This window comes from Epinephelus lanceolatus, chromosome 18 (assembly GCF_041903045.1).
Source record: "Epinephelus lanceolatus isolate andai-2023 chromosome 18, ASM4190304v1, whole genome shotgun sequence".
Lineage (NCBI taxonomy): Eukaryota > Metazoa > Chordata > Actinopteri > Perciformes > Serranidae > Epinephelus > Epinephelus lanceolatus.
The window spans coordinates 39,439,428-39,463,238 of record NC_135751.1 but is presented as its reverse complement, the minus strand read 5'-3'; the positions used below and the strand labels follow the sequence as shown (position 1 = coordinate 39,463,238).

Here is a 23,811-nt window from a genome sequence, read left to right as displayed (position 1 = left end):
TCCGCCCACCTGTGATGTATGTACATAGAGCCATGTACACAGAGTGAATCATAAATAACCCTTGTAGCTTCGGTTCCTTAAGGGTCGTTTTACCCTGAAAACAGAAAAAGTTTATACAAGCTCAACGTGTTTTTTATGCAAATGGTGCTGTCAACAGCAGGGTGTAGCTGTCACATATCTGGATGACGAACAAAAAAAGAAACAATTGACTTATGAAACACAGAACGCTCTCTAGTATTTACACAGCGTGCGTTCCACACATACTTCCAGGCCACAGTTCTGTAAATATGTAGAGAGCAATTTAAATCAGCCGCGCCCTCAGCACTCCTGAGCAGCAGGTACTGTTCACCGAGAGATCTAATCTGTAATCACCAGGTGCTGACCTGTGACCAGCTTTTCAGTCTGATGATGATTTACTACATGTTTGAGGCGGCACCGCAATTCTATTGTGACACACGAGCTCAGATCCTCTCAAGCTTCTCTACATGATAATGAAAAGATTGAAATCAGCAAACATACTTACACCCAGGGGGTTAAGGCGCCTTTGAACAGAGCTTCTATTTAAAGCTTGGATAGTCAGTTAATTTTAGCATCACTGGGCAGAAATCCCATAATAATCTTTGAGCATATTGCAAGTCAAATAGACTGAGAGAAAACTAGATTTCTGCACCTCCTCTTAACTCTGTTTTTAGGCTTTAGAAAATCAGCCATGATGGAAGACTTGGGGCCAATCCCAATTCTCTTCCCTTAGCCTTACCCCTTGGTTTCAAGTGCGCTCACCAGATAGATTCCCCTCAACGACGAATGGGTAGTGTTGAGGGGTAGGGAATCTTACCTACGAATTGGGGCGCCACTTCATGCAAATTAGTGTAACAGACGTGTTCACCTACGTCAGGCGTATCGTTGACGTAGGCTTCTTGCACTCTTTTCCAAAATGCCGGCTCCAGTGGTTGTATTGCCTATTTCATAGGCTGTCTTCATCCTTCTTTGTTTAACAGCTCATCATGCATATCGATAAAACTACCTAAATGTGTGCAGCATTAATGACTTCATGAAGAACTCTGTAGATATTCATGGCGGCTACATCGTGAATTAGCGATTTTTAAATATTCATATTCTAACTCAACGCTTACAGATAACAATGCATATGCAGAAACATAACACATTCCAACATATTTTGGAATTTTTGCATGCTTATAGTACTTACAATTGTGCGATGGCTTTCTCATGGAGGCTGCCATCTTCCGGGAAAACTCGTCTGGCTGGATAGTTTCGCAATGCATCCTGGGAAATTCAATCTTCCCCTCAGTTGAGATGGGTTCGTAAGTGTGCATCGTACAGTCCTTCAAATTAAGTGGGGATTTTAAAGGCTGAAAAGCACTTCCCTAAAGTTTGGGACACCCTAGCCCTTCGCGGGAATGCGCAAAAACAAGGGCTAAGGCAAATTTTGAGGGGAAGTGTGAGTATTGGGACGGACCCTTAGGCTATCACGGGTCATTTTAGAAAGACCACATTTCTATTGGATGGTCTGCAAATGTAGATGTGCGTGCTCCCTTTCATTAAAGCCTGATTCAATGGTGGAGAATCCTGCGGAGAAAGTTGCTATTCCAGCATTGGCAGCAACTGCCTACCCTGCAAAGCAACCCAGAAATAGAGGACAGACTTATCGAAGAGAGTCTGACGACAAATTAAATAAATCACGTCAGTGTTTCAGTGATGGAGAGAATATGTTAATAGTTTAGCCTTCTGCTAACTGAAGCTAAAGGCTCAGAGCTGCCACTTCAAGTTCACGTTTATGTAGCTAACGTTAGCTAGCGCCTCGAAACACAATGTGTCCTCTTTCGCTATGAGCAAACTCGCTGAGAGGAGAGCAGGCAGCAGCTCCGTGAGACTGGACAGCACAGACTCCCTGATCAGCAAACTTTCTGTTGCTGCTGTTACACAGGTTAGACGCAACACTGCTCCTGACCACCAGCCTGCTGTGACACCACAAGCGGGCCACACCAGTGCTGAGAGGTTTCGCTGGCGGAATTTGAGCTGCTGTAGGTCCATTTTCCAAGCTGCTGTCCGCTCTCCTCCCAGGAAGCAGCCCACAGCGGTGAGGAGTGAGGTGAAGGGACCGTGGGGTGGCTAGCAGCTAATTTTTGTCTCACTTGTGGGCTGACGAACTGTGAGTAAATGTGCTTCCTGCATTTATGAAGTGCGTGCATATGGCTGTGGTGGTCTGGCAGGAGGGGCTTAGGACAGAAATCTGCAGGCCTCTTACTGTGAGGCGACAATGCTAACTACTGCATCACCGTGCCAACGCAATACAAATATTTGACTGTCTGATATGATGCTGTTTATTGTGTGTCCCATACTTTGTATCCAACCTGGGTGTCAGGATGGCCTTCAGGGTGGTAAAAAGATGACAAACAGGATAGGGGGGAAAACAAGGCTAGAAGGGTTACTGCAACACAAAAATGTTGAGACAGTTTAGGCCTTTGTTCTTCTCTTTGAAAGTTTAAAAATTCTCACACCCTGTGAGCACTATCAACCAAAAACAATTACCACAGAACCACAGGTATAGACAGCCCATCTTCATCTACAGCATGAACTCCAGTGTACTGAATAAATACCTGTGTTTAATCAGGAGAGTCCCGCTGAAGTTGAGAATCTCTTTTTTAAGGGAGACCTGGTCTGATCAAGACTGGCTGCATTATAAATACAGACAAAAAACACAAAGAGACAAAAACAAAAAAGCAAAAGAAACTCACAGTTTTCTTTGAACACAGACATATTTCTAAGGTAGCAATCTGAATTACTCACAAGGGCCTGTTTTCTGTCCAGCATATAGTTGGAGGGTCCACTCTCTACAGGCCCCCTCACCCCATGGGTCCCTGTGCAACCCTGCCTGCACTGTCCATATTTACACCCCTGGTTGACCTGCAAAATGTCACTGAAAAAGAGCACGCATGTGACTTTTACATCTCTGTTCGCAGGAACTCATCAACTTCAATTTCCCAAACTGTGTCCTTAAAGCACACAGCTTTTGAGCCATAGCTGACTGATATAATTGGAGTAACAGGGTGTTAGACACTTGAATTTAATGGTTTTTAAGACTTTTTAAAAATCATTTTAACCAAATCTAAGAGTGAATCCTGGACATGTTTTTTTACTCGATCATGGAAGGTAACCATGAAGATATAAATGTGGTCCTGTGCAGAGGTATATAGAAATATGGTTAATAGAGTTAGGTATGTTAATCTACATTTTATTGACATTTAAAGTATAGAGTAAAAAGACAGTGTGAGGTTCAGTGTTGGTGTAAGGTCTGTAACATTAGAAATGTGGACTTTACAGCAGCAGAGCTTGACTCATTTTGACAATAAGAAATTCAAAGCTGGATGAATGAAGCTTGATCAAATGTTAAGACCTCACAAATTAAGACTATTCAATGACCCCTAATGACACAATTTCAGACATTATCAGGCATGTGGAAACTATGAATAAGATGATTTTAATTATAGCTACCAAAACATGTTTGAGAACTGCCATGAAAAGGTCGTTAATGTGTGAGATGCCACCCTACGAGTCATCTGTGCCAGCATGTGATGGGCACGAGACCGACAGGGCAAACTAGTTACCGATCCCTTTTCCGCTGCTGCGACACAGAAGGAATGTGTGAGGGAGGAGGTGATGTACACATACAGAGATTGATTTCTATTCTTGTTACATATGTTTTCACAACATCAAGACACTAAAAGCAGCAGAGGGTCACTGCAGATATCAGCACTGTAATATGAGATACTGTACACCTGAGGCATATCTTGGTGAGGTTACTATGCTGCACACTACAGACTAATCCTTACAAACTGGTGTGTTTGTGAATCGTGACATCTGCTGGACAGAAAAGGTATCAGCAGGGTGTTTGATTTTTTTTTTTTTCCCTGACTACATTTACATGTTCAAACATTCAGGTTTTTTGCCCTTATTCTGGAATATTCCTACTGAGATGTTTACGTGGCTAATAGAAAATGAATTGTACTTAATTTTCTGCTCACATTCAGGCGCAAATTCAAAATAACAAACCCCAACATGTTTAATATGTTAAAATATGAAAAGCTGGGAAGACTGTTGCTTTTAATGCAGATTTTTGACCAACTTGCTCCTCTTTAGTGCCTGAGTCATCTTCTTGAAAGGTTTCTGTTGCAGTATTTTTGCATATCTAAGAAACAGTTGATCTCCAAGTCTGCCTTTGTATTAAAAGTAGGGGTTTCTCCTTTCAAGCAGAAATGTGGGCTTTTCTTTTTGGCCGTTTATCTCTGGCCAAGCCTTATTAACTGTTGGCAAGAGCTGAGCATTAACAGCAAAGATGCCGTGTGTTGCAATTTGTGGTCAAAACCTCAACTAAGAAGTATTTTTTGTCCAATGTGTGCTCAAACCAGTTGATATTCAAGTCTTTTGTGAAGTTTAAAAGTAGGTATGCTTCACCTTGGGACCAGATATGTGGGTTTTCCTTTTGCATCTCTTCTACAGCCTTGTAAACTCTTAGCTAGTTGTTTGAGCATAAGGCATGTGTTGCTAACTATGGCAAAAATCCATATTGAGAGACATATTCTGAAATATTGGCACAGCTTAACAGGAATATGCCTCATTCAGGATATAGCCTAGTTCAGAATATCAAAAGGGAGTATGCCATTTATCAAATTCAAAGTATTGTCCCTTTCAAACTAATATTCGTGTGCATGTATACGTACCCAGTGACTCGCAGTGTTCAGAAAAAACAAACAGCAGCGTCTCTTTTTATGTTTTATTTGAAAGATCATGCAGTGCACTTCCAAGTCCGGAGCTTAACATCACTTTCAATGATACACATGAAAAACTTATACATTTGTAATTACCTAGTACAAAACATTAACTGAACATTACCGAGGAATGTAACAAATTAAATAATAGGAAAAAACAAGTGCGCAACACCACTACTGCTGCACTGCAGATCTTAAAAGGCTTAATAGGAGGTTGACGTTGTTTGTAACCCTGTTGTGAATACAAAAAAATTCTGGATCAAGTGTTGAACTTAAAAAGAGACAAAAAAGCAATAAATTACTTCTTTCAAGTATGTGGTGTGTTTACTGAGAGAACTGAGGAGGCATGGGGTACGGCACCAGCGGCGGGGGATGCTGCTGTGGAGCCTGTGCCTGGGGGAAGGGGAACTGGGGATGTGCGGCGGCAGCCTGTGCGCCACCCTTACCGAGAGCAAACTGTTGAGCCTGGAAGTTCTGGCCTCCGAAGGCTCCCGTCTGGTTGTTGTTAAAGTTGGACTGTCCGTTACCGTTGTAGCTGCTTCCGCTGAAGCCGTTGCTGCTGCCGCCGCCATTGTTGCTGCCCCCATAGCCCCCGTTCTGTGTGTTTGTGCCAAAAGCTTTGCTTGGTCCGTTGTCAAACCCTCTACCGTTATCACGGTCCCTAAAACCGCCAAAATCACGCCTTCCAGAATACCTATCCCGACGGTCATCTCTATAGTCGCCACCTCTGCCTCCCCTTGAACGACCTGGAAAGGAAAACAAACTTTAGAGAGGCTCCGCCATACACATGCTGTTCTTCAGAAAAAAAATAAAATAGGTGTAAAGGCACAGTTCACCCAAACATCAAAAATACACAAGTTTCCTCTAACCTGTAGTGCTATTCATCAATCTGTATTATTTTGATGGGAGTTGCCAAGCATTGGAGAGAGCAGCCGTAGAGATGTCTGCCTTCTCTCCAGTTTGATGGAGATTCTCATGACCCGCTTACTCAAGATAATCTGTACATCTTGTTGTGAGCAGTTTCATTTGGGAACTATTTTCTTTCCTAAGCTCCACTAAGCTACTGTTACAGCTCAGCCAAGGACGCCATTAGCATTTATGTCTTTGTCCGCCAGGACTCTCTTGTCCATGAGTAGATGGACGCTTTCTTCTGCATGGTGATACAGTGTGTGGGTGTAGTTTGGTAGAGAGAAAATAGTTCCTACATAAAACTGCTCACAATAATGTGTGTGGGTTATCTTGAGTAATCAGATCATGATTTCAGGAAAGAGACATTGAGTTTTTCAAGTGTACTCTTTTCAGCTCCACAAGCTGAGTTCCATCTAGGTTCAATATTGGAGAGAAGGCAGACAAGTCTACAGCCGCTATCTCCAACACACTCTGGACAGAATGACACTACAGGTAAGAGAGAAAGTCTGCATTTTGAATTTGTGTGAACTGTCCCTTTAACCAAAAATAGATCTGAGATACAGAAGTTCAGAAAGATAAACCAATCCACCTCTCATAACAAAAAGGAGAGCAGCAGAGAAGTAAAAGTGGCTGCACTTCACAGCACAGTTTCTGTATCTCACCAATTAGATTTACCTCCTCTGTCTTCCGCCATTTGGAGGAGCTTGGGGTTGATCGCCTGGTTGGCCTCGCGGAGCACAGAGATGAGGTCACTGGCCTGCCTCATGTTGTTCGGAGTGAAGAAGGTGTAAGCCGTGCCTGTCTTTTGGCTACGAGCTGTGCGGCCAATGCGGTGGATATAGTCCTCAGAGTTGTTGGGGTAGTCAAAGTTGATGACAAATTTCACATCTTCAACATCTGTAAGATTGTGTTGCGGTGTGGCATAAAGGAAAAGGAGGACAGCACACGAAAGATGTGCGCCAGCGCCACCACAACAACCAGATCAAAAACAAAAAGGCCAAGTTAGTGTGGTCATGCGGTAGGAATGGCTGGAAATATCCACTAAGCTGGAAAAGACTAGCATTAGTCAAACATTAACCCCTCGGGGACACTACGGTGGGAAAAGAGAAACAATGCACACTCCATTGGCTTCCAATCCAGTGGGATGAAATAAAAACCCACCCCTCTTGAGTCACTGTATAGCCACCCTCAGAAAGAATGGATCAGAAGTCTTACCATTTTCTGGAGTATGCATTCACTAGTCCATTCCCATTGCAGCACACGCCCCACATATTGTCAAGACACCCACAGGTGTCTCTGTACAGTAGGGCTGCTATGCACACTACTGCCTCCTAGAGTTGTTGAACTAGCACTTAACCAAGGTCCCTTTGTCACGCACTCAGGATGCTTGCTATAAAGCTCACACTGCAGAGTCTCTTGCCAAAAAAACAAAAACAAAAAACTGTAGATCTGAACCAATTTGAAGGATGCCTACAAACAGTGCATCCCCACTCTCTGCATGGCAAGAACTTCCAGACCCAGTGTTCACTTGATCATAATGTCTCTCGTTGGCAGGTCTCGACATGACTTTGAAACGCAGGCGAGGGAGGAATGTGAGCTTGGATTTTGTCCAAGGGTGTCCAACTAGCATGTCCCACTGTCACCAAAAGCGCCAGTAGCCATGTCACTACAGAGGTGAAGGTATGATCGATCTGACAGACTGCTCTTCCGACAGAAGTTTAGAAACTGCAATGTTAACGCCACCCATGCTTTACAACGAGTCTGCGCAACAGAAAGCACCTTCCAAATGACTCAAATGGCTTGCAATGCAGTGCTCAAAACATACATGCAAGACAATAGGAGACAGTGTAGCTGGGCTTTGAGCTGGGACAGTTACAGAGCCTGGGTGTGTGAAGCAGTCCAAACCATTGCCAGAGAACAGACGAGCATATGGGGGAGGAACTGTGGCCAGCCCTCAACTCGACCCCCCTTTTTAGGCAGGCCAGCGCGTTATGCTGCACTTGAGCCTGGTCACCTCTGTATATCTGCACGACTGGGAGACCCGTGCCTCGCCAGTCAGGACACCTCCAAGAATCCTCCTTCCCCCTCTGGAGACCTGGGCTTGTCATGCCAAGGCCCTGCCACACAGACTGCTCCTTCAGGTCAGGGGAGAAACTCAGAAAGAAGCAGAAGAGTTAAAGAAAGCAAATACACTTTCTTTTTTGAAATACATTAAGAGTACAAAAGTGTTCAGGGAGGATACTGACCTAGACCCCTAGAGGCAACATCTGTAGCAATGAGAATCGGAGCCTTTCCGTATTTGAACTCTGAAAAAATATATCAAAAGAAAAAAGATCAGACATGGAGACATTTCCTGCAGGTTGCACAACTCTGATACTGATTTACTGGTGATGCAAACTTACCATTGAGAACCCAGTCTCTTTCCTGTTGGCTTTTATCTCCATGGATTCCCATAGCTGGCCACCTGGCAGCATTAAAAGGTTTTTATGTTAGTCCATACAAGTACTTCAGAACTGTAAGGTCAGTGCTACAGACGCAGTCGTGCTTTAAATAAGTATTTTCATGTCAACACTTACCCATCCCTTCGCATCCTCCTGGTGAGGTCATCACAGCGCCTCTTTGTCTCTACAAAGATGATGGTCTTGTTCTCCTTTTCACTCATGATTTCCTCCAGCAGTCGGATGAGTCTAGAAAAGAAGACAGACACTCCGTCACTAAAACTATAAATTCTGTTAAGAAAGTCACTTAAGATATTACGATTGGCTGTAAAAACACCCGCCGTTACTGCCTCAGACGCATTACTCACTTGTTCTCCTTCTCTCCATCATTGCAGACGTCCACAATTTGCAGGATGTTGTGGTTGGCACTGAGCTGCAGCGCCCCAATATTGATCTGAACATAGTCCTTCAGAAAGTCCTCTGCCAGCTGGCGAACCTCTTTGGGCCAAGTGGCACTCCACATCAGAGTCTGACGGTCAGGCTGTTTAAAAAAAAAAAACAAAAACATTTAGTAACAAATTCCTTTAAAGAAATTCACAACTAAAGTGTTCATAGTCCAGCAAGTTAATGAAAAACTCACTCTGATTTGGTCCACAATTTTTCGGATCTGTGGCTCAAAGCCCATGTCCAGCATTCTGTCGGCCTCGTCCAGCACAAGGTAAGTACACCGGCGCAGGTTTGTCTTTCCTGCCTCGAGGAAGTCGATGAGCCTTCCTGGAGTGGCGATGCAGATCTCAACACCTTTAACAAAAAGAGCCTCTGTGAGAACTGAACTCAGGGAACATTAATATCTGAAGTTTGGGACAAAAAAACTACAATACCTCTTTCCAGGTCACGGATCTGGGGTCCCTTGGGTGCTCCACCATAGATGCAGGTGGACTTAAGGCGAGAAGCTCTGCCATATTCTGCTGCCACCTGTTGCACCTGCTGCGCGAGCTCACGGGTGGGGGCTAACACCAAGCACTGTCAGGAGGGAGACATGGACTTTTTAAGTACACATCAGGTAACAAACATTTTCAATTCCCAGTGTTAGAATAAAATATCCAAATTCTGGCCATATTTTACGTCATCAATATGTATTACAGATGTGATGAAGGTGTGAGTACTTACAATGGGACCATCTCCACGCTCCAGGAAAGGCTGGTGGCAGATGTGCACAATTGCAGGCAACAAATACTGTGAAGCAAACACATGTAACAGTTACTTCCACGAGCCAGACAAGTCATCTTGATGACATAACCATATCCTAGCTCGGTGGTTCCCAACTGGTGGGTCGTAGGGAGTCACAGGGCATTTCTAAATGGACCACGTGACTCACTAACAAGTATAGTTTGAGAAAACCATGCTTTATTTTGAAGTACAGTGAACTTCTAGCACAGAGTGAGTGGCTAATGGACAGCTTCTTGAAGAGAAACTAGTAAGACAACATGGCCAAAAGTATGATGCTGAATATATTACACTGTATGGACCTCAAAGTGATGACTGATGAGGGGAAACCTGGTTGCACTAGTTGGGAACCACTGTCCTAGTTGATCTGGTATGGGAGAGTGAGCAACTTACCGAAAGTGTCTTGCCAGAGCCTGTCTGAGCAATTCCGACCATGTCTTTACCACTGAGAGCCAGGGGCCAGCCTTGAGCCTGGATGGGTGTTGGGTCAGTCCAGTTCTGTTTGTTGATCACATCCATCACATAAGCTGGAAAAAGGAGGATATCGGTCAATTGCGATGCACTAAACTTCCTTTGAGATTTATTTTACATCTTATTTTAAACTTACATGGAAAGTTGGCCTCGTGGAAATTGATAATAGGATTTGGGCAGTCTCTGCCCTTAAAAGTAATTGTTTTGGCCCTTCTGTATTGTTCAACTTCTTGCTGCAAGATAAGAGTGAAAGGAACATGTTAGGTTCAGTGGCCATGTAGGCTTACATAACAGCAACACGTGCAGCAGGGAGCACATGCACATCAGTGTTACGTAACATTACAAGAACCATGCTGACTACATACCGGCGACCTCCTGGCAACGTCGGGATGCTGCTGGTAGAAGTTTTTCTCAAACTTGGGGAGCTCGTCGAGGTTCCACTGCTTCTTCCTCAGCCGTTCACCGGGGTTGCCGAACTTTCCTCCACCTCCTCCACCACGGTTGCCACCAAAGCGAGGAGGACCACCGCCATAGCTGTAATAAAATAAAAAACAGTTAAGTTTACAAAGTCAAATCATTTCAGGCGGTGATGGCGGCGGGTTATAAACGAACAGCGATCCATTTCCACTGCGTCATTCTTGAGAAAATATATATAGCTGCCATATACTTTCCAGCCAGCAGAGGAACAATGGCAAATCAGCCGGCATTTTGTATCCGCATTCATGCCACATGGCGAAAAGCCGACTAGCCAGCTGTGTTAGCAGCTCGAGTCAACGATGTTACATCCAGAGTATCACGAGATAAACTCTATGAAAAGGGCAGCGCATTTAACAACTAGCTGTATCCGCAATTTGTGTTTTAATTAAAGGTTTCCTGTGGCGATTACGTGTAGCGTCGGGTTAGCTTCCGTGGAGCTACCCTGAAGCTAACGAAAAGCCGCTGAGCCGGGGCACGAGGCCAAACTAGGCCTTGAGCCAAAGACAACGGGCCCGGTTCCCCCGCCCGGGCCTGCTGTGAATAAACACATCCAGCCACCTTTAAAACGTGTAGCGTCTACGTGAAAAATTAGGTGTAAATCTGAGCTATATCCCATCATGTTCCCCAAACAATATTACACGATTCAGTTCATTTTTTCTGCGTTAAAATGTCTCGTCAGCCATTTCGACGACTCACACGAGGAACAACCTAAAAAACGTTGTAAAACCATTTGTACTCACCCTCTGTCTCTGTCTCTATCTCTGCCGCGGTCTCTGTCGGTATATCCAGGCATTTTGTAAACAAGTTGTATAAATAAAACAAGATAAATAACCCTTCACTTGTGGTTTGACCACTGACTAAAAACCCGACCGGCCGGCAGTGGTGCTGAAATGCCGGTAAGTTGAAAATGAGGCCCGGTATATATGGCAGGAGGAAGTGCCTCTTCCGATGTATTCATCCGCCGTAGGGCTTTTTAACTTCAGCTTCTGCCGACTGACAACATAGATCCATTACACACCGGTAAAACGGTGCTGTCATTTTAATACCCTTCAAATTGTAAATATAACACATGGATCCTATAATACACCACTAAACACATTTTATAAGTTGATTTAGAGCAGGCAGGAAAACATAACCAAGGTTTTTTAAATAATCACGCATAAACGTTGTCTCTGTGACGTCAGAGCTCATCGAGACAACATTAAAGCTCATCGGGCTCAACGTTAGCTTCACGTCACATGAACGATGTGTGTAAATGTTGTGTATTTTCTCTCACAGTTGATTGTGTTTGCGGCGTTTCCCGTTTGAACATTGTGTGACTTCAACACATGTTCGCGGACGGATATGTACGAGACAGAAACTGGCCGTGCTCCGGCTCTGACGACGCTTCCCCGTGTCTTACGGTAAGTGACGTCACCGGGGACCAACCCTAACATGAAAGAGGCGACTCCTGTTCCTCCTCTGTGTGTTTTTGTTTGTTTGTTTCAACTCTGTTTAGGGGGGGGGGGGGGGGGGGTTTGAAAACAATAAAAACAGAAAACAACAAAAAGATAAATAGATAAATTATAATTTAAAAAAGAAAAAGGATGTAGAAAGATGTCACACTGACCATGTTTTGTGTCATTTTACCTGAACTAGTTAGGGGTAGAAAACTTTGTGCATCTTTCTTAAGTGGTCTATAAAGGGTTGCCAGATCTGGTAGAATTTGTTCTCACACCCTCTTGAGGAGAATTTAATCTTTTCCAAATGCAGGTGGTGCCTCACATCCTTCATGAGGGCAGAACAGGCAGGAGCTTTCAATGTAATATTATAGCTGCTGCGCAGCGATGGGTCGGGTCCGGGCATTTTTAGGCAATTCAGAGCAACCTCTGGAACTTAAGACGGTCATCTACCGCTCTGAGCTAATTGGCAAGTAGCAACTCAACAGTGGCTTCACAAACTGAGTAAGCCATTCACTGTTGCGTAGGAAAGCAGCCATCTGTGCATGGAAAGGCAGATTTGAAACCACTGTAAAAATTCAGTTATTAGGACAAAAATCTGAAAATACACATATTGCATCTAGACAGCATGGAGATGTTGGTAATTTGTTTGTAACAATGATTGATTTGCTCCATAAGTGAAAAACTGATGTTTAAAATTGTCATTTTTACATTGACTCCAATTGTTCACATTAGAGCAAAATTCAAAATGCTGTCAAAAATTCAGTTTTTGAGATAAAATTCTGAAATTTGCCACACATCATCTACCATGACTCTAGAATTTTGTCTTTTTTTATTTATTTAGCAAGAATTTGCATGTATATGTTTACAGTACCATTTACAGTCAAACATTTTGATGCACTGTAGGCTCAATTTTTGATAAATCAAAAATCTGAGAAACGTAGTTTTTGTAGGACAGTCTGAAGATGCTCTGTAGCAAGTTTGGTGTCAATTGAGCAAAAATTGTGGGAGGAGATAGGTTTAAGAAGTTTTACAGTTTTTGAAAAAAAAACAGAGTGATGAACTTCATAATTTTTAATAGGTTTAAATGTACCAAAGTTTCTTCAGTACTGGGGCTACAGTTTGATGAAAGTTGTGAAGTTGTAGCACGTATGGTTGATTTGTTATGGATTTTCAAAGTTTTGAACTTTAGACGCTTGCTGTAGCGCCACCATCAGGACTATTGGCTTGAGTTTACAGCTGAGGATATCTGGCATGAGACTGGACCTTTGTGCAAAGTTTGGTGAGTTTTCACCCATGGGAAGTATGATTTCCTCGGAGGAAGAAGAAGAATACCTAGGATTACAATAGTGTCCTGGCAGCTTAGCTTAGCTTAGCAGACAGAATGACTGACTGACAGAATGACACACTGACAGTTTCCGTGATTATGTACAGCATACCATACCATGACTTAGTCATACCAAACATTAGAAAACACCAACATTGGTCCACAGGGGGAGCCACAGCAATCGGTCGCATTTTAGCCATTTTGAAGCATTTTTCTGTTGTTATAGCGCCACCCAGTTGCCAATTAGAGTTAAATTTCTCCAGTCACCTTGAGGCGTCCTGTTCTACATATCTACCAAGTTTAGTAAAAATCCATATGGCGGTTAGGCCTAGATAAGAAATGAACTCTCTAGCGCCCCCATTTTGTTTGATGGGGTCAATAATGGAGGGGTCCCCTCAGATTATGTGTGGTCATATGCCTACAAAGTTGCGTGGTGATGGGTGAAACCCTTGAGATGTTATACACCTTTATGTGATGAGCCACGCCCTCCGCAATATTCATTGCCTTATAGAAGCTCAGTTTTAGTAAGTTTTCCAACTTTTGCCAAGAGGGAACTTTAGATATTGGTCCCTAGATTATGTTCACCCAGTTTCATGCAGATCGCTCAAACTTCCTAGGAAGAGATCCATTTGAAGTGTTTTTCAAAAAATTCAAAATGGCGGAAAATCTATATAAGCGGAAGTTATGGGTTCTTGAGGCAAATGTGTTCCTCATGAGGAGAGGCATCTCTGTGCAAAGTTTCATGTCTCTACCACATACGGGGCATGAGATATGCCCATTCAAAGTTTGGCATTTCAATCGGTTGCTATAGCGCCCCCCTTTGGCCAACTGATGTAATATTGCTTCATTCACATCCTCCCATGACCCTCTACCACTGTGCCAAATTTCACATGGATTGACCAAGTCAGTGAGGAGAAAAACGTGGAACACACACACACACACACACACAGAGTTTTCATCATTATATCGTAAGATAAATCTAAGTGCTAGTGGGGTTATAAACAATATCACATTATGTTGGGAGCTGGTGAAAAACAACATCAGACCCTTTAATACCAAAGTGTGCAGTCAGTGGATCCACAGGTCTAACCAGGTCACCTGACAGCAACTGAAAAATATCTCTTTTGTGTTGTTTAATGGACACAACATGATTAATTCTCATTTAACCTTTGTTGGAATGAGTTAAAGAGTGAGTACAGATAGTTTGGGTGCGAAACAGGTTTGCGGATTATAAAAGTGTGAGGGGGAATAAACAGAAAGCAGTTTTCTTTCAGAGAAAATGCCTGAGATTAATGTTAGACCAAGAAATAAACTTTGAGTGAGCGCGAGGTTTACACACTATGTGAATTTTGTCTCACATGTTCACTCTGTTGCCTGATGAAGGGATGGTGCCTGAACTGTCACGTGGTGACACGATTAAAATGTCCTAAAGGAGCAGTTTTTTGTATTTGAGCTTCTGTCCAGCACCCAGTGTTTATCATTTTTGGATGTGCGTTCTGTTTTTTGAGTCTACTGTTTACTTTGTACAATGTACAATTTTAGTTTTCTGTTATTCTTTTATTTTTCTTATTTATTTAGTTTCTGTGTGCTTGATTTTACCCATTGTGTATTTTCCGATCTAAAATGGACGTTAAAAAGCTCCAGAGACTCTTCTGCAAGATGTAGGCTGTGTCTGTGAACATAATGACTGCACTGTGAGACTGCGTTTAACATGGTGACAATAAAAAAAACAGTGGCACGTTTTATATGAACATTTTCTTCACCCCGCCATACTTATTCCTTAGGGACTGTATTGATCAGTGATTGGGCTGCTGGGGTGTGACCTCATAACTTCTTCTATCTTGACCCTTCCTGAAGGTACAGATCATTTTCCTGAGGCCTCCCTGTGTGACTGAAGGAACTTTTATAATCGATTAATCTGCAGGTTATTTTGTTAGCCTATAACCTATCGAAAAAACTAGAAAATATTCATCACAATTTCTAAATATGACGTCTTCAAGTTGCTTCTTTTGATCAACCAACAGTCCAAAATCCAAATGAATAGCTGACGATTACTTCTCTCGATCGACAACTCAATTAATCAACTAATCGCTGCAGCTCTATCATGTGGACAGTTTAAGACCTCTCTTGTATACAATGAATTTGCATGTTTACGAAACAACAAAAATGTACTTGGCACCTCTTCTCCAACAGCTTCATCCATTGTCATTGTAACCCCTCTCCCTGCCCCCCTCTGAGCCATCTGCCAGACGTTTAATCCAGAGTGGTATCAGTGAGCACACAGCGGGGGGTCAGGGACATGATGACACATTCAGATGTAAAGCACGAGTCTTTGCATCCCCCACTTGACTTGAACAAGCCCCTGATGAATGGATCGCATGTGAATAACTGCTGCACCAAAGGAACTTTTACAGGGAGAGTTCGGCTCTTCTGAAGTGAGGCTGTATTTATCTGTATCAGTGTATTACCTACAGTAGAAGGTGGTCAGCATGGTCCCAGTTTGGAGAAGCAGACAGGAGCACTGACACAGAAGCCAAGTAATGTACAGCTGTGGAAAATGTTACTTTAGCCACCTACAAAAATTCAACAAGCGCACACTATGTTGAGGATATTTACGTTGATTAATCTCGCTGCAGAAATCGCTTTCCAAAATGGAAGCCACTCTCATCAACGCCACCAGACTCCACTGACAAAAACAGTAATTTTAGCTCGCTGAACACAGGAGCTGCTGGTCTACTGCTGCCTCTGTCCATTAGTTAGTTTGTTTTTGTGTGACTCTGGTGTGCAAAACGGTTAGTTCGGATTCACCAAAGTCACACAAAAAAACAAAGAAACGAACTGATTAAGGCAGCAGTAGACCAGCAGCTCCTGTATTCAGTGGTGTTAAATCACTGTTTTTCTCAATGGAGTCTGGCTTCGAAGAGAGCGATGTAAAACTTTAGTTTCTCGTTAGAAATCGCTGTCTGACTCCAAGGTAAAGCTGTGAAAATATTCTAAATATATACTTAAATTGATATTGATTTCTTTAGGTTGCTAGGATACGTTTTGCTGCCGCCCCCGTCCACAGCAGTACATTACTTCGCTTCCATGGTGACACTCCTGCCTGCTTCTCCAAACTGGGGGCAAGACAACTGACATCTACAGTAGGTGACACATTAGCCCTTTTTAAACAGGAGTTGTGCAAATTTGCAGGAAAGCCCAATCAGTCTTTTTTCAGCATTGGCAGTATAAAAACAAAATCGGGGAGTGCAGCAAAATGCCGCCTGCCTACTTTTGTTCATACAGAATGCGCCTTTTTCGGGGCAATGGGGGGTGTGAGCAAGTAACAAAACGTGTAGCTCAGCGTGTGACATAAACAGTGACGTGGGAGGGAAGCCGCGGCCGGTCAGTCCTTCTACGATTCTCTCATAAGTTGGCCCGTCATTCACCGTCCCCGTCATCTGATGGTTAATGGCCTCTTCGTTTGCGAGGACAAGGAGGGCGCGCAATTCCTTGACTCCCCAGTTGCTCATCTTTACAGTGTCTGTCAGGTTTGTGTTTCCCTCTTGCTACTAGCTGCTCGCTAATTCCTGCTATCAGCTGTTTCCTGTTTATCCACCGCCAGTGGCTCACACGTGCGGCGTCATCAACAGCTCCTCCCACAAGTCTGGGCACCTCGGATCACCTAACCAATGCGCCTCTGTGTGTCTAAACGCTCGCAGCTTGCCGGCAAAACGGCCCAACATTTGTGGAAAATCTGGCAGTGTAAAAGGGGCTATACTGACTCTGGATAAATACCTTCATATGACCCCACTTCAAAAGATCTGAACTCTCCCTTTAAAGCACTCCTTTAATGTAAATAAGCAATAATTCAGATAAAAGGAAAAAGCACAGGACATATGTTTGTACAAGGCCTTACATTGTTAGACAAAGGCAAGTTTAATTAGAACTAATTACACACAAAAATAAAATACTCTTACAAAATGATAGTGTTAACATACATCAAATTGCATCAGTCAGCTATGAGAGATATAGTCCTGCTAGTGGATCATGCTATTTAAAAAAAACAAAAAAAAAAAAACAACAAAAAACAGGAGCGGCTTCTCTCAACTCTGACTTTTTAAAATAAAAAGTTGTTGAATGAGAGGCAGCTACGGGGCGATGCTGAGCGGTGTAGTGTAGGAACAGACAGTAGGGCCATCAGCTTGTGCACTGGACTTAAAGGCGAATGAACATCTGTTAGAGAAGTCACCATTAAACACACACGGTGACCTCCTTCTGTTTGTGTGCAATTCCTCTTTTCATTTTTCTACTTAAGTTAAAGATAAATTACAGGTCGTTTGATCCACATATATGAACAATATCTTATTACTGTACAAAGCACCATCTGAGGACACTTCACTTTGCATACACTTGTCCACATAAAAGAATGAAAATGAACAGTTCATTTTTTTTTTTCTGTGTGTATGCAAATGTTAAGAACAGTCCACGGTCGTAGAGATTGCTAGACAGGCAGCATCTTTTGAAAACATTCAAGAATTTCATTTTTAAAATCGTAGAAAACAAACCCCCCCCTTTCTCTGAATAAAAACGTCACTGTGTCGCAGGCTAAATCAGGTTCATCTCACTCAGTTCCCTTTCAACTAAAAACACAGATGGACACATGCAACGGTTACTGTGTGTTTATGGTCTGCTGTGGGCGAAGCAATTTAAACAACAAGACTTTAAAACCCTTAAAGGGAAAGTTCAGTATTCTTCAACCTGGACTTTATGTTCCCATGTTTTTATGTTTGAAGCTCCGTTTCCACCAAGCGGTATGGTTTAGTTCAGTTTTTCTGTTCCACAGTGAAAAGTTGTGGATGGTACCAACACAAGCGTTCCTTAGCGTCCCCATGTTTGGTCCCCCCTCTGTTGGGGTACCTAGCACACAGATCTGGTACTAAAAGGTGGAGCTGTGAACACTGCAGTCTGATTGGTCAGTAGAGGACGGTCACTCTGCTCAGGGCTGAGTTGTGTCTGGTTTTGAGGCTCATGTAACCACTGTTCATACTGTGGAGAGTTTTATTAGTAAACTGTAACTATAAAATGAAAGGATGTTTTGCTGCCTCTCACAGCAGCTGGAGTCTGAGAAAAAATAACTTCATTCACTGGGCCGACTGCCGGCGACTTTTAATCCCCAAAAAAGCGTCACAGAGCGTCGTTCCTGTGGGCTCCAGCAACACTAAACCCCTGAGCTTGCCTGAGAAGGACTAAAAGCACAAAGCTGCTATTTTTAAATATCCCATGGAGAGAGACTCTCACTGCAGCCTGTTCTATTTTGTTCTGAAAATGTGGGCGTGCAGCCTCGTTCTGTGGACGATAAACCAGGTGCAGACTGATAAAGGAGGAAATACAGTGAGTGCTGGACGGAGCAGTGAGTGACAACAACCTCGCCCACATTTAAGAGGACTGTCTGTGGTGGAAACACTAGGGTCTAGGTACCATGTCTGAAGGGTTACTGTTGGCTCCAAAGGTGCTGTACTGAAAGTGTTTGGTGGAAACGGGGAACAACAGTTTCTGGTCCAGTATTGAGTGAAACGGCTGCAGCAGCAATGTATCCACTCTGGGCATGAACTCACCATCAATGCACGTCCACTTAAAGTTTGTTTTTGTCACTGACTTAGTAGGGATGAGTGAGTACACCATTATCTGTATCTGTTCTATTTCTTGATGACATACTGCTCCATTTCGTCTGAATCTTTCAGAAAACATGCAGAAATATGGACGACATGAACGCAGAGAAGCTGTGTCTCACACACAAAAGCACAGGAAAATATTGTCCAGGTGGAAAAATACCAAACTTAAACATTCAGGAAATCAAAACAAGCGTTCAGAATTCGTTTCTCATCAGTCGTCAAATCAAAGGACGTTACAAACTACATATGACATCTCCTGAGAATGTGGCTAGCCAGAGCTATTGATCACTTGGAAACATTTTGTGGCCACAGACAGGTACGAGCATGAGTCGTGTAGTGTGCACTTTAAGCAGTAGTATGTCAATGAGTAAGGTTGCCAATATAAGACAAACGTTAATGCTATTTTAGCACCACATGGCTAGAAGGTAGTCGAGGTTTTTTCTTTTTTCAACAACAACAATGTGGAGGCATCACAATAAAGATGGACTTTGGACTCTTCTCAACAGAATACCATCAGAAATCAATGGTCGGTTTCAAGCTAGTGACATTAATATAGCCCAGCTACAAATGACAACGTGTTATAAAAAGGGTCGGGAGACGCCACCACGTGTAGCTCCAGGATGAAATCAGTAGAATTTAAAGGGTCCGCTCGATATTAGCAAAGAGTCATTCATTCAAAAATGATTATGGCACTCAGAGGACATTGTGTGTTTGAGATTTTTTTGCTCTTTGAGACATTCCTCTCCTCGTACAGTGTGAGAGAGATCATGTCAGGAAATAAACCACAGCATTCGTAAGTGAAATTCAGTCAAGCTTAGTTCTGTTTTCACAAATTGTCTTCTATAATTTAAACAGTAACACTTAACATTTAAAAGATCTTGTGTTTCTGAAACAATGGATAGGGGTTTCTGAAATATAACAGCAATAAATTATATATATTATATAGAATTTTATTGTTTCTTTTTCGATTTTCCCTGTTATATAAAAATAACACATTTCATTCATTTTCAAACAAAACTAGCTGTCAGACGTGTGGAACAGGTTTGTGGGGATGCAGCGCTACTTGCTGGGCAGCGCCTCGGGAGCAGAGGTCCCTGCTGCCGTCTTTGGAGAGGGTTGTAAACAGTTGGGCTCGGCCTAATTCAGTCTCTAGTCTCGCCATCTCCTCCGCACACATCCCCGATTTCCAGCCTTGGCATTACCGATAGCCCAAATGTGATCGCTCAGAGGCACCAAACAGCCCGAGTCATGCACACTCTGCATCCAAATTTAGTGTTTCCGAGTGGTTGCGGTAACCATTAATAACCCTGTGCTCTAGCAAACAAACCAGTCTTGTTAATGTGGTTTCAGAGTGGACTGACCTTGTGTTCTGCTTGGTAAGATGGAGCATTGCTACATGGAATACAGTCTATTTTTTAAAATGCTAAAATGAACTTAGAAAAAAAGGGAAGAGCCAGCAACTTCTGCAGGTTCCACAAGTTAGTAAATAGTCTGAGTTATTAGCAGCTGAAGAGATCCTTTTCAATGATAAAAAAAGACATAAAGGAGGGCTGGAGGGTCTAAAAAAAAAAACACCCAGAGTCAGATGACATTGTCTGGTCTTCTTTGCCCACCGTCCTTTAGCTTGGCCACATGTCCCCGGGAAGTATGGGCGTCCCTGGGTGAAGCAACCGTGGATGACCCCCGTCTGAGTGGGTTGATTTGCAGGGGGGAGGCTCATCATGGCCAAACCATGTTGCTTCTGGTTGTCGCGGAACTCTGCCTGCAGCAGTGACTCACTCCACAGCAAAGCCACACGTCTCCTCGATGGCGGTGAGCAGCTTGTCGTACAGTTTGTCGTAGTGCTCGTAGGGAGGAATGTCAATCCGGTTAAAACTGGGAAACAGAAGGGAGAACAGATTTTAAAGTAGTATTTTAAAGACTATCTGAATGACAACACTGCTGCATGAGAGTGAGTGTCTGTAAAACATTTTTTTTTTCTGAGCACCAGCGTTTTTTTCAGTTGTTCCCAGTAGAGATCACATGCAGGGTGTGAACTAGAGGGAAGCCAGAGGGAGACTGGGTCCTGCTTTCAGCCCTAGAGTCGTCTTGCTTTGGTCTGAATCAGGGACTCATGTTGTTCCACAGTTGTATAATTGCCTAGAGTTGGTTCGTGTTCTCACGGCAGCATTTACAAGAGGACCAGATCAAATGCCTTGTGTGAGAAAGCTGCTCTTGATTGGTCAGAATTTCCATGTGGGAAAAATCCAGGAAGTAAAGCAAACGTTGAAGAAGAGTACACTTGCAAGATAAATGTGACACTTTCTAATGTCACAATGGAGGGACAACTACGCAGGTTGATTTTAGCGCTGCTCATCGTGGACTATATTGCTGTCATTGTTCATTTTAGTCAAACCATACAGTTTGAAAACGAGGCGCGGCTCCAACTAGAAAACAATGTTTTGATGCATTGGATGTGCTGAATGTGCATATTAAGGCAGTACAGGAGGAGGTGCACATTAATAATCCTCCAGGACTGTAACATGCTCATGTTTAACCCAAACAATGTGTCATGTGACTGCAGTTGCTTCACATCCAGGTCAGAACACCTTCTCACCACAAACCAACCGCACCAGAGTTCCTTTGGAACCGGACTGAGACCACCTCTTCAAGAAGGTCTCAGTCTGGTTGTTTTGGTGCACACCTGAGTGTGATTGCTGTGTTCACACCTGCCCAAACGAACCACATTCAGTACATTTACATGCACAGCTTAATCGAGCTATGCTCAAAATTCGATTTGGCGTCTAATTGGACTTCTGTCCTTGTCCCAGTTTACATGCAACTGAGACAACTGAATTACAGATGGGAATGTGTCCTCCTCGTCAATACTAGGTGGCGATATGCGTCGTTTCAGCGGGTTAATACGGCCCCCTTTCCGGTTGACCTATTACGTCACTTAATAATAAACAACTGGAGTCAGGTGGCAGACCGGCATTTTTGAACAAGAGCAAGATGGATAATCGTACAGTTTTGTTCATCTCGTACGTAATGTACGCGTTACTGATTGTGCAGATAAGGTGCACGCTATCCCTCGTGGTCATGGTGATTTTCAGAGGCAGACAAGAACACCATATGCTGTTGGAGGGCTACAACAATAGCATGTCTTGTCTGTTCCGGGGTGATACGCCAGCACGGGGGGTGTGGAGCATGCGCACATGCATTGTCTAGTTTAACTCCAATTAAGGCGTATACGTGCCGGAGAAAATCGAATTCCAATCACATTATCTGGGTGTCTTAATCGGAGTTGGAGAACTGCGATATTAGTCGGAGTAACGCCTTTACATGCACTTCAGTTGTCCAGTTATAGTCGGATTAAGGCAATAATTCGTTTTTTTCAAGTGTCATGTAAACGTACTGACTGAGGGGGCAAATGAACTTGAGTTTGATTGAACCGAACCAAACAAGGCAGGTGTGAAAACACCCTTAAACTCTTGCACTCCGCGGGGACGCTGGTGCAGTATCACCGTCTCTCAGAGGCTGTAGCTGACTGTGATTTACTACTCTCCCCCTCAGTGTCAAACAGTCTAAGTTGTGACAGTTTCCTCACCAGGTGTGGGCTTTGGGCAGGTTGTTGGTGCTGGCATCAATCTGGTGGATGGTGAAGAGCCGTGGGCCGGCAGCACCTGTACAAACACAATTAGTTTAGTTAAAATGGTCCTGCTCTGCACCTCTGTTCTCACTCTGTAATTTCCAGAAGGTCATTTAAAATTTTGACTGTTTCCTTTTCACATATTCAGACTCAAAGTTGAAGCATCCAACATTCTCAGACTGCTCACATTCAGCTGGATCTATAACGGCAACTCAGAAATAAATCTCAGACTGTACTGGTGAAATTCAAGGTGAAAAATTCAAACTTGAACATTCAGGTTAGCACGGATGATCAGTTATGCTGAAAGGAATTAGTCAGACCTCTGTCCAGGATCCCCAAGAAAGAAAAGTTGAGGTGAGTGACTGGAAACCAGGGGTGTCAATAGTTGACAATTTCTACAATCAGGCTTCCACCTCACCATCTGCGTCGCCTATTTCCTGTCTCCAAAATGTTCAGAAGCATGAGTCAAAGTTTCTCCCATTAAGTCTCGTTTTATGAACGAGAGCCCTGGACATTTGAGTTGATTCAAGTTTTAGAAATTACACACCTTGAAATAACATCTCAGAGAGAGAAATCTAAACAACATGAACTCACACAAATGGTTTCGAATTAAAATATTACCAGTACTAATTGTGTATTTGACACCTCAACTTGCCACCAGCCTCTGTTCTCACTAAAATAAGTGCTGGTTGGTGGATCAGATACACGCCAAATTAAACACTGACTCTTGTTCACAACTCCACCAGTTTCTCTTCCTTCTCCATAGTATAAGAGAGCCAAGACTTCATGTACTTGCGCCTCCCCCAGTGGCATATGGTCATTAGGACAGGCCCCAGTGCACGTTATTATAATGGGCCATTGAACTTCACTAAGAATAAAACCTCAGGATAACATTAAACACGTTGGATTTTGTAGGAACGTCAAGATAAGAAAAGACTGATTACGACAGCTCAGACTGAGCTCAGAGTTTTATGACCATCTCACACCAGCTGAGAACGGGAGAGTGCACTTACTACGGGAAAACTCTCATGATTTGTCTGCGACAGCGAAAGTGCTTGAAAAGTTGTTTGGTGTAAGAGTGGCACAATAAGTTGACTTCCTGTCTTATCATTTAAATCACTCACAATCTGCCTGTGTGATGTTTTCTGTTACTGAAGTCAAATCGCTTCAGTTCATCAAACGTTCAGATGGTTCTCAGAATGCTCCAACAACACTGTATTACTGTACAGTATTTAGATACCACCAGTACTAACTGAGCTGACATGGTCCCTCGACTGTAACCATGTGTCCAGATTTTAGATGTTTTGACCAAGAAAGGCTGGCCGGGTTATATAAGGTGTGTAAGGGTGCTGTCTGCCTGTGGGTCACGGTGTACTCCTCATGCCTGGGTGCTCTGTCTCTGGGCTGCACTGTCTGCCAGGATGGACCCACTGAACCACTGCACCAGGCACACA

At 43.3% G+C, this 23,811-nt stretch overlaps 2 protein-coding genes across 4 annotated transcripts in view; both read right to left on the bottom strand.

The window, feature by feature from the left end:
- Nucleotides 1-4,778: 4,778 nt before the first annotated feature.
- Nucleotides 4,779-11,216, bottom strand: ddx5 (DEAD (Asp-Glu-Ala-Asp) box helicase 5). 2 transcript variants are annotated; one of them, XM_033645038.2, is made up of 13 exons: nucleotides 11,050-11,216; nucleotides 10,198-10,366; nucleotides 9,969-10,065; nucleotides 9,755-9,888; nucleotides 9,305-9,370; nucleotides 9,016-9,157; nucleotides 8,775-8,935; nucleotides 8,503-8,675; nucleotides 8,273-8,383; nucleotides 8,099-8,160; nucleotides 7,943-8,002; nucleotides 6,359-6,593; nucleotides 4,779-5,533 (listed from the first exon to the last, which is right to left on the bottom strand). In XM_033645038.2, exons 1-13 carry the CDS (start codon nucleotides 11,100-11,102, stop codon nucleotides 5,500-5,502), a joined length of 1,497 nt encoding a protein of 498 aa, XP_033500929.1. In that variant the 5' UTR covers nucleotides 11,103-11,216; the 3' UTR covers nucleotides 4,779-5,499. The 2 variants fall into 2 exon arrangements, with proteins under 2 accessions (XP_033500929.1, XP_033500928.1); XM_033645037.2 differs by having other exon boundaries at nucleotides 6,372-6,593; nucleotides 11,050-11,215.
- A 9,059-nt stretch (nucleotides 11,217-20,275) lies between these two features.
- The window catches only part of smurf2 (SMAD specific E3 ubiquitin protein ligase 2), an 80,443-nt gene continuing 76,907 nt past the window's right edge, over nucleotides 20,276-23,811 (bottom strand). For both annotated transcript variants that reach the window (XM_033644485.2, XM_033644486.2), the window contains exons 18-19: nucleotides 22,316-22,391; nucleotides 20,276-20,604 (exon numbers count right to left, since the gene is read on the bottom strand). In XM_033644485.2, coding sequence (XP_033500376.2) covers nucleotides 20,505-20,604; nucleotides 22,316-22,391 — 176 coding nt within the window. In that variant the 3' untranslated portion in view covers nucleotides 20,276-20,504. The remainder of the gene's footprint in view (nucleotides 20,605-22,315; nucleotides 22,392-23,811) is intronic.